At 40.5% G+C, this 21,521-nt stretch overlaps 2 protein-coding genes across 2 annotated transcripts; both read right to left on the reverse strand.

Annotated features, from left to right (window-relative positions):
• Positions 1-5,387: 5,387 nt before the first annotated feature.
• Positions 5,388-7,850, reverse strand: LOC115949877. Its single transcript, XM_031067143.1, has 5 exons — positions 7,719-7,850; positions 7,035-7,559; positions 6,497-6,793; positions 5,949-6,437; positions 5,388-5,531 (listed from the first exon to the last, which is right to left on the reverse strand). The coding sequence occupies exons 1-5, from the start codon at positions 7,848-7,850 to the stop codon at positions 5,388-5,390; spliced, it is 1,587 nt and encodes a 528-aa protein (XP_030923003.1).
• An 11,165-nt stretch (positions 7,851-19,015) lies between these two features.
• LOC115949878 lies at positions 19,016-19,441 on the reverse strand. Its single transcript, XM_031067144.1, has one exon. The coding sequence runs from the start codon at positions 19,439-19,441 to the stop codon at positions 19,016-19,018; it is 426 nt and encodes a 141-aa protein (XP_030923004.1).
• Positions 19,442-21,521: the final 2,080 nt, after the last annotated feature.

Raw genomic sequence — 21,521 nt, forward strand, 5'->3', positions numbered from 1 at the left:
TGGTCCTCGGACTCAAACCTATAGGGAAACCAACTACTTATCAATGTCTATCAAGTTTTGGACGGAACCAAGGTATTGCATGGTCCTCGGACTCAAACCGATGGGGAAACCAGCTACTTAAGAAGAATTCTAAGTCACTCAGTCTTCGGACCAAATACCAGAAAAGGTCAAGGCTATGAAAGTTATTAAAAAGATGACGAAACGCCTTATTACTCAGCGACTAATAGGGGGGTAAATTTTGGGTTATATATCCTCGGATGATTACTTCCTACATGGCATCGAGTATTCAGCCATCACCTCCTTCAAATTTGGGGTATACAACCCACTTTCAGGTCAGTCTTATTGTACACGATAGCTCCAATAAGTTCATAGTAGTATTTTTTATCTTGGTAAGGGATTTTGGCCCTAAGTATCACTTTCTCAAGTCGGCGTTATTGTGCCGAACAATGTTATTAAGTTCATTATGAACACCTTTTTCTCAGTAAAGGTTTCTGCCCTAAGTGCCATTTATTCAAGTCGGCATTATTATGCCAGATAGTTCCAATAAGCACAGAGCAAGATCTTTTTATTAACTGAGATTTCGGCCCCAAGCATCGTTCACAGTATAAAAATAAAAAGAAAGAAGTTACAGGATAGTACGTCTATTCACAGCATAACTATTTCAAAAAAAAAGATAGAATATACGAAATCAAGAAATGACGACCTTTATTAATGTAAAGAGGTGTTACAGTGTACAATGAAGGGCTTAACAAAGCCTATATAGAAAATGAGTTACAAAAACAATAAAAAAAAAAAAAACCAAACAGAAATCTTTTTAAGCTCTGCTCCCAAGTCTTTCCAAGCTCTGCCCCAGTGGCACCCATATTGAGAGGAGGACCTTCCTTGGTGGGAGAGGAGAAGAAGAGGAAGAAGGAAAGTACCAGGATGGATCTGGTGGTGGAAAGAAGAAGAAAGAGAGGCAAAAGGAGGCACCAGTGAAGGAAGAGAGGAAGAAGCAGGGATACTTTGTCCCTGCGTCAATCCTGACTCCTAACACGCTGGTGCCATGTTAGCTATGCTCGTAAGAGAGCGGCTGGTACTGATAATGGGTGATCCCAGCTCAGCCGCACCAAAAGTTTGACGCGACGAGCCCCTACTTCGGATTTTAGCTAAAAGGAGGATGAGAAGTATCTTGAGTCTCTCCCATCCCTGCCCTGACTGAGCCATTTTGAGCTTCGCAAGAACATAGCATTTCTGGGAAGGGTATGGTCTTTTCATTCCCACTCCTATCTTGGACTTATCACGATTTAAGGTGTAAGCAAGCGGATAAGGGAAACTCTGGGGGAGGCTAAGGATTTTCAGACTTCAAAAGGATTGAAAGGGCTCTGTGTAAGAGAGATAACCTCTTGCTTTCCTTCTTATATGAAGGGCAAAACATGAGGTATTTAATCTATCCATATTTCCAAGAAAATCGGTAAACGAGAATATACCCATTCCACTTCCCCACACCATCAATAACCGTCGAATTTAAATGGTCTCGTAAAGGGAAATCATTAAAAGCACGTTTCGAATAATGAAGCGGCAAGAACGCATCATGAATGAATTCAAAAGAATGTCTAGTAATCCGGTATGTTTCCTGGATAGATGAAGAGACGCCCACATTGATGAAGGGCAGATCTAAACAGACCGCAATAAAGGCGTGGCATTATCAAAACCCTTCTCTCTGACCAAGAGGTCGGACAACAGGATTTTGAGGGGCTATTGTGGGGTCCAATAATTTGTGACCCTGGCCCATTTTTACGTTGGGGCCTAAAGCCTGAGCCGAGGAAGGTTATAGCCGGGGATAGGAAATAAAAGTCCAAATAAGTTTTGAGATATAGCCGAGGACGATTCTGTCCTTGGCATATCCGAGGTCTCCTTGGAAGGAAGGGCAAAAATGGTATAGGAACAGTTTGGGAAAAAATCTAAAATATCTAGGTCAATAAAGACAGGTGCGCTAGACAATATAACGACCAAGGACAAAGGGAAAGCTGCCCTTATTGCCATTCAATACTCTGCACCTGACAAAGCCATACTCTTCAGCTTTTTACAACCACCCCCAACCACTCTGGGTATGGGCTGATGGGACAAGTATCAGTCCTGGAAAATCGAACCCCACACGTGGACGTTGGATTAGGGATACAGGCTAGTATAAAAGGAAAAATAAGCTATCCGGGGAAAGGGGCTGGGAAAAATGGCCAAAAACCAGAGCCTCTCAGCCCGCCTCCAGGAGAAAGACTCCTAGGATGAACACGATATTAATTACGTATGCCCCCCACGAAAAACCCATTGTCTTGTGACCAAGGCCTAGCCTTTCAAACCCATGCTCTATAAATGATATTGTTTGGGCATTTTTACGTGCGAACCCAATATTATTACGGGTCGTTACAAATCGTGTCCTCACAATATATTTTTTAAAATAATTTTTATTCATTATATTTTTGGGTTTTAATTGGAATTTTTATATCGTAAGACAGATAAACAAGACATTTTATTGTCCAATAAAAGTGATCTCTTTTTTTTTTTTTTTGCATTAATTAAAAAACAATTGCAATACTATAAGACAAATAAATATAAAATATTATATTTTAGAGGATATTATTCCATTTGGAGGCCTTAGGCTATTGTTTAAATTCCCTAATGATTGAGCCAATGTGCGAACTTTCAAGTACTTTTCCATAGATCCTTCAAATTTTGCTCTTATAATCTTGGTTTCCACATCCCCAGTTCCACCAACGAGGGAAATTGATCCTAAATAATAATAATAAGAGATAATTACACTTTGTCCACCTGTAGTTTGCCTCTAATTCTATGTGCCTACCCGTGGAAGATCAGGATTATTGCTCCTTTGTTCAGTCGTTGCAGGTAGATCAGGATTTTGTTTTTTAATCTTTGAAATCTAGGGTTCTAAATTGGTTTTTAAAATTCCTTCTTCCAAAGTGGGTTTTAAAATTCTTTCTTCCAAATTCGGTTCTTGCTTAACCACGAAACTGGTTAAAGCAAAAACCCAATTTTTTTTTTTTATAGAGTCGGAGAAATTTCCGAGCAAAAACCCAATTTTTTTTTACAGTTACTCCTCATTTTTATATGTATGCTTTGTAGGCTTTGGGTATATTCCTAAACTTTCGTATAACTTTGTTTTTGGACTGTGTTAATATGACACTTGATTTATTGCTTGAGGCCAAGTTGCCACATAAAATTGAAGATTCTAAAATGGCTAGCTGAAGGATTTGGAAAAGTATAAAATATTAATGGTGTTTTTATTTTTTAATTAATTTTTATATGGTAGATTGCGTTGGATTTAGACCATAAGTTGATATTCATAGTAGCTTTGGCTTTTTTCTTCAATTCGAATGTTACAGAGGTATTGTAGTGATTGACACTAACTGCATTGACACTAATGTTATTTTAGTTAGATGTACTGTGGTAAATTTAACTGTTGTCTTTTGCAATGGTTAGGGTATTGGAACATTAAAGATATCCATCTATATCCTAAATTGTGGTAAGTCATACTTGTCCAAAAAAATAATGTTTACCTAATAAAATTTAAAAGTTGTCAAAGAAAATCTTTGTAGCCATTGAAATTACTTTTAAGCTCCAGATATTTCAAAGTATTCATTTGCAAGTTAAATTTCATTTTTCATATCAATATATGATCCCTCCATTCCCTTCTTTGATTTTGCTTTCTCCCAGGACCAATACCTGATGGTGTTGATACAGTTGTTCAAGTTGAGGACACTGAGCAAATTGAAAATGTTTTGGTTGAATCAAAAAGAGTAAAAATATTGGTACAAACTAGTGAAGGTGTTGATATACATCTAGTGGTATGATTCATTATTTCTTTAGAATAATGCTCATGATTTTATTGAAATAATTATTCAGTCAATTATTTTTGGATAAATAAAATAGTAGAGATAAAAAGCATTCAAACAATTATGAATATATTTGCATTTTCTTATTACTTTAAAATAAAGGTCTATGGCCTATCAACTTTTTTAACAATGTGGTTGTAGCATGAGTAGTTGTTACTAAATTTAGATGAGTTGATTCTTGCCACTTGTAACAGATTTGTTGGTCTATAAGCTTGTAACAAATTTTTGCTATGTCTTTATCAACTGGCAATGACTCTACAACTAGTGGTTTCTACCATGCTGGAGATGGTCATTTATGTACCCTTAAGAATTGTGTCCTACGAATAAGTCGAAAAGCTGGTAACTATGGAAGAAAATTCCTCGGTTGTAGTCAATTTAATGTAAGTAACAATTACATTGTTGTATTTGAATTGAATTGAATTATTAGTTGTAATTAATTGTGAACTATGAAATTAATTGTTATAATTGTAATGATCAGGTTGGTTCCAAATGTGGCTTTTTTCAGTGGGTGGATAACGAAACTTGTAAGAGTGACCGTGAAAGGATAAGTATGCTTGAGAATGAATTGCAGCTTGCAAATCAGAGAGAAATGACAATTAGGGAAATGGAAGAAAGATCTAACCGGAGGGAAAGAGAAACTCATGAGTTTTATGAAGAAACTAGGGAGAAACTTAAGAGGGTTAGAGAGAGTGAGAGATTGTACAAGGTGGCACTAGTTTTGTCATGGTTATTTTTCATTTTTGTAATGTTGTTGTTGTGTTTTGCCTCAGTGAACAATAATGTAAGGGTGAGGAACTTTAATCTGCCATGATGCTTGGGGAGGATGTTGAAATGTTATTGGGTAATTGAAATACAAAGTCCCTGATTATTGTATCTATCTCCTGAAATGGAAAATGTTGTTTTTGTGCAAATATTCTTTAGTATAATTTTTTTTTTTAACTTCATTCTGTGATTGATATATATTAGCATAAAGTGTTATGTGGAAATGTTAATAACATAATAACATGAATGAAACATGTTGGTTCAATACATACACATGTGTCACTGCACATCTGCCCATAAATGGAACATGTTTTACACATGCACATGATTTGTTGTGTGAATACATACATTTGTGTAAATCCACCAAAAGCACAAGACAAGCAAAACACATAGTCCAGTGTAAATCCACCAAAAGCAAAGACAAGCACAACACAACAAAATACTTTATCCTATGTCAATGCACATTAACATTAATAAAAGTGAAGACAGTCATTGTGACTTTATGTCACATGCATACAAAATTGCCAACATTGTTTTTGGCACATCCTGTAACTTTACACATCTTCCAACTAAAACCCAACTACTAGTCCACCACACATCAGACATACACATCTTCCAACCAAAATTGCCAATATTGTTTTTGACACTTGACATACATTAAGCGTGTGAACTATAACAAAAAAAAGTGGGAATTATAACAAAAAAAAGGAGTTGAAACTTTAACATCTTCCATCTTCATTTACTACTTTTGGTGCCCTTGCCAGCTCCATTCTTGCCATTTCCACCAACTGGTTGAAACTTTCTGCCTTTAAACCCCCTAGCAGCACCACCACCACTTCCTTGACTTGGTACACCACTAGTGCACACATATGCACTTGGCTGCATAACCAAAATTCAGCAGTAAGCAAGATGGTCCAACAATAGCAAGTAAGAGGGAAAAAATAAACAAAATAGAACAAAGCAGAGGTGCCTGAGATGGTAAAGAATCCCATGTCTCTCTAGGGGTATGGAAGCTCGGTTGTGAGGATGAAGAGAACTAGTTGGCCCTAGATCTAGTTGGAGGTTGAGTTGCTGCCTCAGATCTATTGTTTGGTGCAGGTTGAGATGCAGTTTGACCAAAAGTTTTGTATGTAGGCTGAGATCTAGTACTTGGTGGCTGAGATGCAGTTTGAGGTGTTTTAGTCTGCTTTGTTTTTGTAGATTTACTGTCTTCTGCCTACAAAAAGGGTAGTACAAATTACATACACATGAAATACTAGAGGAAATGAATATAGTTCAAAGCATGGAAATACTTACAGCTGCTGATTTAGCAAGTCTATCTCTTCTTTGCCATGAAGTTTCACTAGTGATGCCTGCCTTGCAGCCTCTTGCATTATGTCCTTTTTTCTTGCACTTCCCACACTTGATTGTCTTGTTCATCCTAGAAACTCTATAAGGGTTCCTTGGCTCTTTAGGATCTCTTTTTCTTTGCTTTGGTGGTCTGCCAAGTAGTTTATACACATGAGGTGCAACAGGAGCAGGTTGGTTAGTCTCAACCCACTCAGACTGGCCAGACATTGGCTGTATTATCTCTTTGTAAGTTTCAGCAAATGTCTCTTTCAAGTAACAAGGATGCATATAGTCCTCCACTTTCTCCAAGTTTTTAACAATAGCAGAGATCCCATGTTTGCAAGGAAGTCCTGTCAAATCCCAAATCCTATAACTGCGTGCTTTCTTAGCCAAGTCAACCACATGTCTCTCACGATCATTATCAACCTCATCATGAAGCTGCCTGCTGGAGTAGCACTGAAAGGTATAGATTCATGTTTTAACTTCTCTAATTTGTCTTGAATATTAGGACAAACCTTTCCAATGTATTTTGCTATACCTTTCATCTTTTTGTATTGTTTGGTCATGAGCCTAACTCTGATCCACTCCAACATTGCTAAAATTGGCTTATCCCTAGCTTCTAAGATCATGGCATTAAAAGACTCACTCAAGTTATTAGCTAAATAGTCACACAAAACTCTACTACTAAAGTGAGACTTAGACCATTGTGCAGGGTTGATGTCAACAAGATACTCCCATGTCTTGACATCCAAATCCTTCATTTCCTGCATTCTTCTCTCAAACTCCCTAATTGTTGTGGCTCCAACACATCTCTACAGTGCACCTTCAACTCCAAGTCCTTATGATCCACTTTGAAATTATTATAGATATGCTTCACACAATATCTATGCTCACAAGTTGGGAACAGTATCTCAATTGCAGGTATAAGGCCTTAATTCATATACAAAACAGATTAAGTAAATATGTTAGTTAAACATGTTGAAATAAACTGAAGCATGTATTATTGAACTTTAAATATGTGGGTTAATATGTTAGTACAATTGTAGGTCATACCTTTTGTCTATCAGTGATGAAGATCAGATTAAGTTGCTCTGGATTCCTAATGTCATCTGAATACTGCTGCAGAAACCATACCCATGAATCTTTGTTCTCTTGCTTAACAACAGCAAATGCAACTGGGAAAATATTATCATTTGCATCTCTAGTTATGGCAGAAAGTATTTGCCCCCCAAATCTCCATTTCAGGTGGCACCCATCTAAACCAATGATTGGTCTACAACCTCCCAAAAACTCAAGTTTTTGTGCATTATACCTGATATACATTCTCTTAAATTTGGGCTGTGCATTTTCATCTTCCATTTTAGTTTGCAAAATAACCCTACTTCCTTTATCATTCAATCTTATAATCTTTGCATAATTCCTAAGCTTCCTATATTGCAGCTGTTCATCCCCAGTAATCAAGTCAGTAGCTTTCTTTTTTGCCCTATACACTTGACTGTAACTTATGTCAATTTCAAGTGCTTGCTTCACATGATTTTGAACACCAGCCACTTTCCAATTGGGGTTTTTGTCAAACTCCTGCATAAACTTCTTTGCAACATAACTTGAAGTCACTTAGTTGTGTTTGAAGGATCTAGGGCAGGTGCACTCTTGATTGAATGTTTTTATTTGAAATGTCAACTCCCCAGGTAGTTGAGATGCATAACACCTCCATCCACATTCATTTATGCAATAAACTGATAACTTCTTCTTCTCATTCAGCTTGAACTTGATATCTACTGGCTTCTTTATAGCATATTCCCTCAATGCCTCCCTAAATACCTTAGAATTTGGAAACTTCATTCCTTTCTTTAACTCTGGTTTTCTCATGTCAGTTTGGACATTAAACTCAGGTTCTTTTACAGCAATTGGTGCTTGCTAATCATCTTCAGAACCTACTAGACTTTCCATGTCATCTTCAAAAGGTGGGTCAATCCATTCACCCTCTTCAAGAGGTGGGTCATTGTCAGCTGCAGTAGTCCTATGTGGGGCTGCATACACATGTAAATCCTCATGTGTAGATGGCCCATCATCTCCTTCAGAGGGCCTATGTAGGGCTGCATGTGTAGATGGCCCATCATCTATATTTCCAAATACATCATCATCATCAAAATCTGGCCCCTTAAACCCTTCCTCTAACCAATCAAAATCTTGTCCACCACCTCCTTCAGCATCCACATTACCTCCCTCATGCATCTCATGCACATCATCATCATTCTGACCCACCTCATGCACATCATCATCATTTTCTACTTCCTCATTACCAAATGGTTGTTCAACTGCAAGTGGCTCCTCACCAACCTCAACATATAGTGTTATCTTATCTGTAGGCCATTATCTCCATTTATAAGCCTTAACCCTTGCTCCAAATTACCTTCAGGAATAAGATAATGAAATCTACTTGTACTAACTGCCCTCACATTAGAACAAATATTTTGTATTTCAAAATAACTAAGTCTATCTGGGTCAACATTATCAACAAAAGAAATACTACCTCCTAAATATACCAAATTTGGGTTCCACACAAACTGGCCACCATGATGAATCTCAAAATTGAATGCCAAGTTAGCCATCTGCATATAAAACACAACAGAATAAAGTATGAGATGGGCTTGCATGTGGAAAAGTGTCATGTGGTCCACACAAAGCACAACACAGAAGCAGACAATATTATTAAAAGTTTTTGTTCTGTTTTTGGGAGACAAACCCATGGAAAGGAAAAGCAAAAAAGCAATAATCAATACTATGGTCTAGCAGCTCCACATTGAAGAATAGAAGCAAAAACCCAATTGCATTGCCCCTTTTTTTCAAATTTTTTATTTTTTATTTTTTATGACAAGCATATTCCTTCTTGGGCTTTTTTAAACTTATAAATGAAGATGATCAAAGCCTTAAAGCATACATATAAAAATAAGGCATCTAGTTCTATTGTTAATAAAGACTCAATACCTATATGGATAAGAGTAGTAATAAGAGCAGCACCACACACACAACTAATCAGCACCACATGCACACCTCATCAGCTACACCTGCACATTGCATCATTTTTCCACAAATGAGAAACAAGGTCCATTAGTTCATTGGTCCAAGACCTAGAACCAGTCTTGAGCCTTTACTATCATAAAAGTCTTTCTAGTTTAGGAATTGGAGTCTCCCTTTGAAAATTAAGCATTTTGAATATTAACACAACTAGAATGTACAACTTGAGAGACACTGAATCCACCGTCTGCAAAATTTTGTTGGTAGAGCCCAATATTTGCCCCATCCACTATAAATTCAAAATCGCCATGTGTTTCCAGCCAATCCTTGAATAGGATATTTCAGTGAAGAAAAAGTATCAATAAAATGTTAGAAGAGATACAAAGTATAAAACACATTAATAATTTGTTTCTGAGAAGAGAAAATGAATCTTTCATATACCATATCAAAGATTAAGTGGTCCATGAGTTTTAGAAGCACAACAAGCAATAAAACCCTGTACACGTACATTAACTAGTTAATGAGTTACAACCAGCCAAACCACTGGAACCAGACACTAATTCTATCATGCTGTCCAAAACAAACTCAACCAGTAACATTCTAATTAATCTGAAAATCAGAACCAGTGATCAATTTGGTGACAGAAGCAGTAAATCAAACTCATTTCAACTCTTCTAATTCTACATAAATATATACAAATAACATTCCACAAAAACAATTAAACATTCAAAGTAGCCATATTATCTAAAATCCTTCAAAACACATACCAAAATAGAAAAAAACACACACACACGCACTTTTTAGAATCTTCAATTCTATGTGGCAACTTGGCCTCAAGCAATAAATCAAGTGTCATATTAACACAGTCCAAAAACAAAGTTATACGAAAGTTTAGGAATATACCCAAAGCCTACAAAGCATACATATAAAAATGAGGAGCAACTGTAAAAAAAAAAAAAAAAAATTGGGTTTTTGCTTAACCAGTTCCATGGTTAAGCAAGAACTGAATTTGGAAGAAAGAATTTTAAAACCCAATTTTAAAACCCACTTTGGAAGAAGGAATTTTAAAACCCAATTTAGAACCCTAGATTTCAAAGATTAAAAAGCAAAATCCTGATCTACCTGAAACAACTGAACAGAGGAGCAATAATCCTGATCTTCCTCGGCTCGGTTTGCATGCACGATCAAATCCTAGTTACCTCAAGTGAAGCGAAGCGCATTTCACGATGTGAGTGAGTGAGTCTTCCTGCCACAGCTGAATAGAGGAGCTGTCTTCCTTGGCTCAGTTTGCATGCACGGTGGGAGTGAGTGAGTAAGTGATTTTTGGGAGTGAGAGTGTGTGATTTTTGGTGAGCAAGCCAGATGGGAGTGAGTGATATTTGGGAGTGAGACTGTTTTGATCTGGATGGGAGTGAGTTTTTACATATTTCTATTTTAGAGTAACGGTGAGGGAGAGGTGGGTACACGGCACATAAACGGTGACAATCACAAGTGGGCAAAGTGTGAAAATTTGAACCACGAGTAGACACATAGAATTAGAGGCAAACCACAGGTGGGCAAAGTGTAATTATCCCTAATAATAATAATAAATGTGGGAGAAGGAGGATCCATGAGTTAAATAATTAACAAGAATACACACACTACACAAAAGATCCACTCCCCCTTAAGCCAAAATGAACTAAAAACTAAAGTGAGGGGAGGAGCCAAAATGATATGAGCCTATGTAAGGAGTTTGAAAGTCTATGATTATTGACTTTAGTTCTTTGCAAAATATGAAAATTTTCATTTCAAGATATCATATTCACACAAAACTACTACTAGGCCAATCGCTGATTCAAATTTATACAAAAAGAAAAAAGAAAAAGAAGCACATTAATCCCACTCCATGTAAGAGCCAAATGTTGTGCCAAGTGAGAATTTTAGTTGTACGAAAAGAAATTAGGAAAATATAATATATAGGCACAATAATTACAAAAATATGGACCACTTCAAAAAAGAATACTATAAATAAAAAAACATTAAAAAAATTAAATTATATATTTGTAAAAGTAGAGTTTGAAATTACTTTTAAAAATTATTTAATTTTTAATGAGAACAAATTATCTATAATGAAATTTAAAAAATAAATTATTTAATACACAACATCTCAAAATAATTATATATTATCATATATTGTGTAAGGACCAGATTTGAGTCCTTGGCCCAAACAATGGATGGACCTAGGCCCAAAAAGCCTAAAATAATGAATTTGTAGAGAGTGGGTCGGAAAACTGAGTTGGGTCACAAATAAAGTGGGCTCAATAGACAAGAACAGAGAAACGGATTGAATTAAATTAGAGAATATCGCCTTTGACACAGTTCAAGGAGATCAATTCTTATATACTCCTTACAAGTTTGGTTACAGAGTTGGTTCTTGATTGCTATAGTGTTTCTTTTGTGATTTTCCGATCCATTATCCATGGAGGATCTCTTACATTATGTAGTTCCCTTTTGACCATCTTGATCCTACACTTGTTGATTATTTAAGCTACTACTCGAGTGTTTGTCTCATCAGATACCCTTTTAGGCTTTCTGTGAGTTGTGGTAGTTAAGGCAGCACTGTTCAGGGCATTTAATGCGGTGGTAGCAGCTTCCTTAGATATTTCCTAGCTCACATTCTTCCAGTACGTTCAAAATGCACGCCCCTCTTAGTGGAGTTTCCTGGAGGGTCATTTTGAGCGATAGAATATGCATTTGATCTGTGCTTTGATCATCCGAGGAGACAATCCTCCTCGGACCACCTTTCTTGAACTCTCCACTTGCATGTTACTTATAGAACTCTGAACTTGACATCCTCATTTTTGTTTATCTGTCCTCGGACCAATCAACATCCTCGACCAAAGCCCAAGGCCCAATATACAATTTTAGGCCCTTATCCCTACAATAGCCCCTCAAAACTCCGGTTTTTCCCTCTTATCCAAGGAGAAAAGGTAAGGTTTTGATTAGTTATGAGTTAAGGTCACCCATTTCCTTGGTTTACACATGTGGAGGTACCGCTTTATGTGCCCCATAATTATTACTAATGCTTCGGAGCTCGCGATGTGTCATTAATTGCTCTAGGCGGCGCTTTGTTCCCCTTATCCAACGATGAGGAGCAGATGTTATGGTGGAAATTTATCTTCGAATTCTAAGCGAGATAACTCCCACTCAATTCCTCTTCCTATGTAAGGTGCCTGAAGGGCTCCTTCTTTCTCACTTTACAAAAAATCTCAAACTTTTAAGAACCCTCAATTTTTCAAGAACTCTCAATTTTTCAAAGACTTCCTACAGTGTCACTCATTCATTTTCCCTTAAGTTTTTATTTTTCTTTTAGGTTGTTTTCTCCTCGGCCCTTCATTCTTTGCCTCCTTTCTTTAAAAACTTCACCCACTTCCCTTTAGTTTAACCAAATGGGTAGGTTTAAGCACCTAGTAGATTCTGATGCCGGTAAGGAAGGTTTTAGGGCTAGGTACCACATTCCGCAGGAGGTAGCCCTACAATATTGTGCCCCAGACCGAATTCTTACGGATAGAAGAGAGGGTGAAGTCATCATTCCTATGATCGATCTTATAGAGGGAGGAATGACACTTCTCATGGGGAGGGTGACCAAAGATTACCTGATCAAGCACAGACTTTGTCCCCATTAGTGTGCTCCCAACCTGTTTGGAGTTTTAGGGAGTGTAGATACTCTAAATGAGCAGATGAATTTAGGGCTCACATGGCATGATGTCGTCCACATGTATGAGTGTCATTCCCTTGCCAGCGCGGGATTTTATCTGAAGTCCTGGTTTGACACTGTTAGGATGGTATCGTGTCTTCCTAAGTCCAACAAGGGCTTGAAGGATGATTACTTGATCGTCTCCGAGGATTGGCATGACGGTTTTCACAACCCAACTCGGGAGGGAGAGCTAGGTGGGGTACCCTAAGATTAGGTCCCTCAGCAAGGGATTTAGCCCTTTTAGCTTTACTTCTTTTCAGCTTTAGCACTTCGCCTTTTCCTTACGATAATTTTCATTGATTTGACCCTAACTTTCTCCTCGGATGTTTTTTGCAGATAAAGGGCATGTTGCTCCGAGACTTAGGTTGGTCAACATTCCGGGTCTCAACAAGCTACTAAGGTCGAAGATATTCATAAGCGAAGATGAGCAGTTGCGAGCCATCCACTTGATACTCGACTACGAGCCTCTGTCAAGAGCATACCAGGACGCGGGCCAAGAAATAAGAGTCGGTGATCCCAGATTAGCCCGTATAGACATTTCTGTGCCTGGCTTTTTGACTTGGAGAGACCTCCCACCGGTTGAACTACCTCTTCAACGCTCTCTGCGAGTAGTAGCCACGCTGAGGGAGGAAATAGCTTCTTCGCGTCTATCCCTCGAGGCCGAGATTGACCAGTTTTATCTCGAGGAAGGCAAGGAAGAAAGGCAAGTCCTATAATCCAACTCCCGGATTCTGAGGACAAGTTAGACAGGCAATCTGCTGCCCAATCTCCCAGGCTCATTATTGCCCGTGTTGATCCTAATTTTGAAGAGAAAGAAGAGATGAACATCAAACCAAGGAAAGGATTGAAGGGTCTCCTCACTACGAGAAACAAAGGAGGGTCGTTCAAGGATGTCCCCAAGTCCCAAGTTCCTGCCAACCTCTCACCTCCTCCTCCTCTCCCTGTGACTTCAATCGGACTGCTCCTCTATCCTGACTTGAAGAAGAAAAGGAAGGTGCAGGAGTTGGAGGAGGGTGAGGTGGTTCCTCCAAAGGGGGTGAAGCAGTAAAAAACTGTAAGAGAGAAGAAGGGCTCCTCTGTGGAAAGCAAAGAGGATTCCCTTAGGGCTGATGTGCACCGATTGCAGCGTACTTGGGCTCCCTGACTAGAGCTGGATGGCACCGCCATCCCCTAGGACGCTTCAGTTCAGGACTTCCAAAGGGGGTGTTCAGGCTACATTGCTGAAGCCTTAGAGTAGCCACTTCTCCTCTCCAGATATATGAAGGCTTACAAGTGCTTCAAGTAGCCTGACCTCTTCTTGTCCCTGAAGAAGGGCCTCGCTATGGTAAGCAATCTAACATATCTTTGAATTAAATGCTAAGCTGCACTTTCGTTATTTCTCTACTTTTTTATTCGTGGGATTCTTTCGTTGTTTTTGTGTAGGTTACTCAACAAGTTTTTATGGCCGAGGAGTGGGTCCGCGACACCCGTAATGAGGCTAGGGTTGAGGCCCTCTCCCATGCTGATGTTGAGAAGTCCTTAGGGGCCCTCAAACAAGAACAAGCAGAGCTGTCCGAGAAGCTGAAAGAAGTGGACAAGGCTCGCCTAAGTGCCGAGGCGGGTTTAAAGAATGTGGAAATGCAGGCCAAAGACCAGCGTAAGCAGCTTCCATGACTGAGATAGAACTGGCCACCTCGAGACAGCTGGTCCTAGATCTTAAGGCTGAGCTGGAGAAAGCTAATGATGCAGCCTGGGTGGCCAAGGAAGCTTCTGAGGCTGCAGAGACAGCGTCCTAGGAGCGTGGGGTGTTGGAAACGGAGACCCGGTTGGTAGAAGAGGTAGCTGAAGCATGTAGGGATTGTTCCACCAAGACATGGGCTGAAGCGCTCAATTGGGCGGGAGTCCCTATGGACTCCAAGCTTAGGAAGGTTGAGAATGTTTTCTTCCCGGAGGACATCCGAGAAGTTCCAGCAACGCTCCCTCCTCCTGAGCCGCTACCCTCTATCCAAGCCCCTCTTCCTGATGTTGATAAGGTCCCAGTAGGGGTTGGAAAGGGCAAGGAGGTTCAGCCACCGGCCGAGGCCAAACAGTCCAAGGACGCGCTCACGATCAGGGACATGGTCTCCAAGGCTAAAGAAGTGGAGTCCAAGTCCAAGGCTGCTGATTTCAAAGAGAACCCTCCTCAGGCCAAGGCATAAGCATAGGATTTTCTTTTGTAGTTTTCTCTTTGTATTATTTTTTGTAGTGGCATTCTGCCATTGGACATAATGTACTTTCTTTTTTATTTAATGAAAAGACTTTTTTTTTTTACTCTATGTGCCTTTACTTTATGTGTCTTTTAACTTCAATTGCAAACAGCAGTTAACAACAGCTATTCTTTTAATGAAAGTTAACAATAATACCTTGCTTATAATTTAAATAAGTTGAATAAGTACCAGCAATGAAGAGAATTATCACATACCCCTATTAGAGACAGACAACTTTCATTCTATTTAACACTTAGGTAAACATCTAAAAGCATTAAATTACCCAAGGCTAGTGATCCAAGGAGCTGAGTGTAACCTGGGGTAGGCTTTGACACTTAGGAAAAACGAACAGATGTCACTGAGTATTAATTTACCCAAAACAGGTGGTCCGAGGAACCAGACATAGCTAAGGTTTTGTTTAACACTTAGGAAAATAAAAGATGTCACTAAGTATTGATTTTCCTAAAGCAGGTGGTCTGAGGAACCAGACATAGCTAAGGTTTTGTTTAACACTTAGGAAAATAAAAGATGTCACTAAGTATTGATTTTCCCAAAGCAGGTGGTCCGAGGGACCAGGCATAACTAAGGTTTTGTTTAATACTTAGGAAGGTGTCATTAAGTACTAATTTTCCCAAAGCAGATGGTCCGAGGGACCAAACATAGCTAAGGTTTTATTTAATACTTAGGAATGTGTCATTAAGTACTAATTTTCCTAAAGCAGGTGGTCTGAGGGACCAGGCATAGCTAAGGTTCTATTTAATACTTGGAAAGATGTCATTAAGTATTAATTTACCCAAAGCAGGTGGTCCGAGAGACTAGGCATAACTAAGATTCTGTTTAATACTTGGGAAGATGTCATTAAGTATTAATTTTCCCAAAGTAGGTGGTGCGAGGGACCAGGTATAACTAAGATTCTGTTTAATACTAAGGAAGATGTCATTAAGTATTAATTTACCCAAAACAGATGGTCTGAGGGATCATGCATAGCTAAGGTTCTGTTTAATATTTAGGATAACAATAATAATAAGGAACTCAATAGATAATGTAATAGACGAGAATGTGACAAGGAAAGCTTTCATTAGTAGTAATATCTTTTCAAGTTATTTACATTCCAAGGGTGTGGTACAACACTCCCATCTAGATTTTCGAGACAATACGCACCTATTCCAGCTACTGAAGTGATGCGATATGGCCCTTCCCAATTAGGCTTTAACTTTCCCTAGGCTAGGTTCTTAGCAGTTTCTAGAACCTTTCTTAATACCAAGTCTCTAGGGGCCAATGGCCTTAGCTTAATGTTGGCATCATACCCTTACTTGAGCTTGTATTGATAATAAACCAGTTGGATCATGGCATTCTCTCTTTGTTCTTCAACTAAGTCTAAGCTCTTCTCCAGTAACCCACTTGGTGAAGTAATCCGTGCTAACTAGCAAATACCTCTTGTTCCCTGCTGCCTTAGGAAAAGGTCCAACAATATCCAAGCCCCATTGAGTAAAGGGCCAAGGGCTAGACAAAGGATTAAGGACCCCTCCAGGTTGATGGATATTTGGGGCAAATCTTTGGCATTGGTCACACTTCTTAACATACTCTAGTGCTTCTTTTTGCATGTTCAGCTACTGGTATTCTTGCGTAAGGGCTCTGTGAGATAAAGACTTGCCTTCTGTGTGGCTCCCACAAATCCCTTCATGCAATTCCTCCAAAAGTAGTTTCGACGCCTTAGGATGAATGCACGGCAAGTATGGCCTAAAGAAAAAGCACTAGTACAATTTTTGGTCCTCGGACAGCCAAAATCGAGGAGTCTTTCTTTGTACCTTGTCAACTTCTGACTTGTTCTTGGGTAAGACGTCTTCCTTAAGGAATAGCACTATAGGGTCCATCCAGCTGGGCCCCACCTTGATCTAATGGACGCAGGCCGTTTCTTCTTTCCCCTCGGTAGGCTGGTGTAAGTCTTCAATGAGGATGATCCGAGGTAGATCTTGTGCCGAGGAGGTTGCAAGAGTGGCTAGAGAGTCAGCATGGGTGTTTCTGTTCCTAAGGATATGCAACAAACTGAAAGACTGGAACCCTGACTGCAGGCGCCTAACTCGATTCAAATATTCTTGCATCCTCACGTCCCTAGCCTCTAACTCCCCTCCCATTTGGTTTACGACCAATCTGGAATCCAAGAATATCTCCACGACCTTTCCACCCATTTTGTGAACCATGGCCATCCCTATTAGCAGAGCTTCATACTCGGCTTCATTGTTGGTGGCCGAGAATCCTAATCTCAAAGATTTTTCGATAGTGATCTTCTCAAGTGATATTAGGACAAGCCCCACTCCAGAGCCCCTTTGATTTGCTACACCATCGACATATATTTTCCATGATAAAGGCTCCTGCAGGGAGACCATGCCAATTGATTTTTTATCCATGCCTCGGCTTTCTATTTCGTTTCTTAATGGGGATTCAGCAAACTCGGCCACCAAATCTACAAGGACCTGGCCCTTAACATAGGTGCGGGACATATACTTGATGTCAAAAGCCCCTAGCATTGTGCCCCATTTGGCTATCCTCCTCATGAAATTGGTACTCCAAAGTAGTGCTCGTAGCGGAAGTTGGGTTAATACCACAACCATGTGCGATTGGAAGTAGTGGGGTAACTTGCGTATAGCATGCACCACCGCCAAGATGACCTTCTCCAGTGGCAAGTAACGGACCTCGACCTCATGTAGTGACTTGCTCACATAGTAAACTGGTCTCTATACCCCACTATCAACCCGTATCAGCACCAAGCTCACCGCGTGGGGGGCCACCGCAATATAAGCAAACAAAACTTCATTCACCTCGGGCCTTGACATAATGGGTGGTCGAGAAAGGTATTCCTTCAGTTGTTGGAAGGCTAGGACACACTCCTCGATCCATTCAAATCCCTTCCACTTGTTCAACAACTGGAAGAAGGGTCTACACCTGTCTGCTAACCGAGAGATAAATCGGTTTAAAGCAACAGTCATTCCTGTTAACTTCTAGACCTCTTTAGGGTTCCGAGGTGGTTGTAAATTGTTAATTGCCCTTATTTGATCAGGATTGACTTCAATTTTGCAGTGAGTGACTATATACCCTAAGAACTTCCCCAATCTGACACCAAAAGAGCATTTTGAAGCATTAAGTCATAGTTTGTGTCTCCTTAAGATCTCAAAGATATTCCCGAGGTCATTAATGTGCCCGGACTCCACTTTACTCTTAACCATCATGTCGTCTATATAGATCTCAATGCTTTTCCTAGCTGAGGCTCAAACATCCTGGTCATCATCCTCTGATAGGTAGGTCCTACATTCTTTAGACCAAAAGGCATCACTTTGTAGTGGTAATTCCTAATAAGGGTGACAAAGGCTATCTTCTCCAGGTCATCCAGAGCTAAAAGTATCTGATGGTACCCTGGAAGACATCCAGGAAGCTTATTCGAGGATGACCAATCGTCGCGTCAACTAACTGATCAATCCGAGGCATAGGGAAAGGGTCCTTTGGACAGGCCTTGTTCAAGTCAGTGAAGTCTACACATACTTGCCACTTCCCACTTTTCTTCTTCACCACCACAGTATTGGCCAGCCATTTAGGGTAAAACACCTCCTTAATAGCCCTAGCCTGCTTAAGTTTCGTCGCTTCGTCTTTGACAGCATTGGAATGATCTTTAGATAAACGCTGAGGTTGTTGCTTCTTCAGGACGACCGATGGATTGACATTCAAATGATGACATATGAAGCTTAGATCCACCCCGAGAGCTTCGTAAGCACTCCACACAAACACGTCCATGTTCCTTCTATGGAACTCTACCAACTCTTCCTTCTCTTGAGGGGGGCAACTAAGCTCCGACCTGAAAGAATTTTTTTGGGTCGTCATCAACAACAACCTTTTCTAAATCCTCACACTTCGTCTCCTCGGCTGTCCTATCCGAGGGTAGTGTCAAGCCCTTTGATTGCTATAAGCCCTTATCCGCTGAGGCCGAGGGCTCCACTCTTGGCTGATGCCTTATTGAGATGATCAAGCACTACCTCACCACGAACTAGCACCCAACCAATTCCTCAATCCGATCCCCAAATGGATATTTCACCTTCTGATATAAGGTGGAGGAAACTGACTCCCAAGGTATGAAGCCAGGGTCTTGCCACCATGGCCGTATAAGGGGAGTAGGCATTCACCACAATAAAATTCACCTCCATCACTTTTGACCCTGCCTGTACGGATAGTCTAATTTGACCCTTCGAAATGACAACCTTCCCGTCAAAGCTCACTAGAGATGAATCATAGGTTGTCAAATCCTCGGGCCTCAGGTTCAGCCCCTTGTATAAGTCAAGGTACATAATCTCTACCCCACTGCCTTGATCCACCATGACCCACTTCATGTCGTACTTTTCTATCTTGAGGGTGATCACTAAAGCATCGTCATGTGGCTGTATGGTTCCCACCTTGTCTTCATTTGAAAAGCTCAATGCTAGGCGGGCCTCCATTTTTTGGCCTCTTCAACCTTCAGCTAAAGTCCTCAGTGGGTAGCTGAGCTACGGACATCACACTAGAGGGCTGCGATCCAATTCTCCCAGGGGCAGCAAAGATGACGTTAATTATACCCAAAGGGGGCTTGGAAGAGGCGTTCCCCTAAGCACTTGATCCTGCTTGGTCTCCCTGCTTGTTGGGTCGATACAAAAACTGTTGCAACCTTCCATCCCTGACCAGTTGTTCTAGATGATTCCATAGATTCCTGCAGTCCTCGGTCGTATGCCCTCGTTCCTAGTGGTATTGGCAATAAAGGCTTTGGTTTCTCTTCATAGGGTCTCCTCCCATCTTGTTTGGCCATTTGAAGTATGGCTCATCTTTGATATTCTCTAAGACTTGATGTACTGGCTCTCGAAACACCATGTTAACCGCCTAAGGAGCCGTAGACCTGGACTGCCCACCAAAATCCTTCTGAGGTCTGTTATGGTTGTATCAGTCCAACCTGAAATCCCCCCTCTCTTGAGGGATAGCCTTACCCTTCCCTTTGCCTTGCTGTTAGTCCCTCTCTACCCTCTTATATTTATTGATCCGCTCCATGAGCTTGCGTACACTGATAGCAGGCTTCCTAGTCAAGGATTTCCTCCAACCATGGTCAGTAGGCAGGCCTACCTTGAAGGTTCTAATGGCCACATCGTCTATCTCATTGAACATCTCCCAGTATCTATCCGAGTACGTCTTCAGGGTCTCCCCTTCTCGCATGGACATGGATAACAGGGAATCTAAAGGCTGAAGGACCCTACTGCAAGTGATGAAGCGGGACCCAAAGGCTTGGGTGAGCTCTCTAAAGGAATTCATGGAACCTACAGCTAGGCCATCAAGCCACCTCATCGCCATAGGCCCCAAATTAGAAGGGAACACCTTGCACATCAGGGCCTCATTTTTTGAGTGCATAGCCATCCTCTAGTTGAAGTGGCTCATGTGTTCCATAGGGTTTGTTTGACCATTATACACGGTGAATGTGGGCTAGGTGAACCATCGAGGGAGCATCCCCTCCTCTATTCTGCGTGTGAAGGGTGACTTAGAGATCTAGTTGAGTGCCTTGCTCATAGCGTCGTTTCCTAAGCTTTTGGAGAATGAACTCTTGTCTCTGCACTCAAGGAGGTGGTTTTCGACATACGAAAAAGACTTACTGGGAGGAATTCTTGATCTATGTTTATAGCTACTATCTTTTTCATCGTCAGAAGAAGGTCAGAACTGGAGGGAGTTCGCTTTCACTGTTCGTGGCGCAACTTTCTCTTCAGATGGTTAATCTCCAGTTGCAGAGCTTTGGTATCCTCCTTATGAGAGAGCTGGCTCTTCTCCCGGGACTGGCTCCTACCAGTCCGGGTAGTGTGCACACTTCCCTCCCGGTCCTTTCTTCGCTCGAAGTTCACAAAGTGGTTTACACGTTGGACCCCATTGATTCTGCCTGGTGTGGACCTGAACCTGCCATACTTGAACGTTGGACTCACTATCACACCAGTAATTTCCCACAGATAACGCCAATTGTAAGGACCAGATTTGAGTCCCTAGCCCAAACAATGGATGAATTTGTAGAGAGTGGGTCGAAAAACTGGGTAAAAATGAGTTGGGTCACAAATAAAGTGGGTTCAATAGACAAGAACAGAGAAACAGATTCAATTAAATTAGAGAATATCACCCCCGACACAGTCCGAGGAGATCAATTCTTATATACTCCTTACAAGTTTGGTTACAGAGTTGGTTCTTGATTGCTACAGTGTTTCTTTTGTGATTTTCCAATCCATTATCCATGAAGGATCTCTTACATTATATAGTTCCCTTTTGACCATCTTGACCCTACACTTGTTGATCATTTAAGTTACTACTCGAGTGCTTGTCCCATCAAACACCCTTTCAGACCTTCTGTGAGTTGTGATAGTCAAGGCAGCACTGTTCAGGGGTCTTCTCCACATAAATGCAACTTGAAACTTAGCTGCGGGGCATTTAATGCTGTGGCAGCAGCTTTTCCTTAGATATTTCCTAACTCCCATTCTTCTAGTACGTTCAAAATACACGCCCCTCTCAATGGAGTTTCCT

This window comes from Quercus lobata, chromosome 6, assembly GCF_001633185.2.
Source record: "Quercus lobata isolate SW786 chromosome 6, ValleyOak3.0 Primary Assembly, whole genome shotgun sequence".
NCBI classification, from domain to species: domain Eukaryota; kingdom Viridiplantae; phylum Streptophyta; class Magnoliopsida; order Fagales; family Fagaceae; genus Quercus; species Quercus lobata.

Excerpts from the sequence above, each read along its gene's own strand:
- LOC115949878 (XM_031067144.1), bottom strand. The coding sequence starts at position 19,441 with ATGGAGGCCCGCCTAGCATTGAGCTTTTCAAATGAAGACAAGGTGGGA.
- LOC115949877 (XM_031067143.1), bottom strand. The coding sequence starts at position 7,850 with ATGAGAAAACCAGAGTTAAAGAAAGGAATGAAGTTTCCAAATTCTAAG. Across the intron at positions 7,560-7,718 it reads ATGAGAAGAAGAAGTTATCA|GAGTTTGACAAAAACCCCAA; the intron begins GTTTATTGCATA and ends AAGTTTATGCAG. Across the intron at positions 5,532-5,948 it reads GACTTGCTAAATCAGCAGCT|CCAAGTGCATATGTGTGCAC; the intron begins GTAAGTATTTCC and ends TTGGTTATGCAG.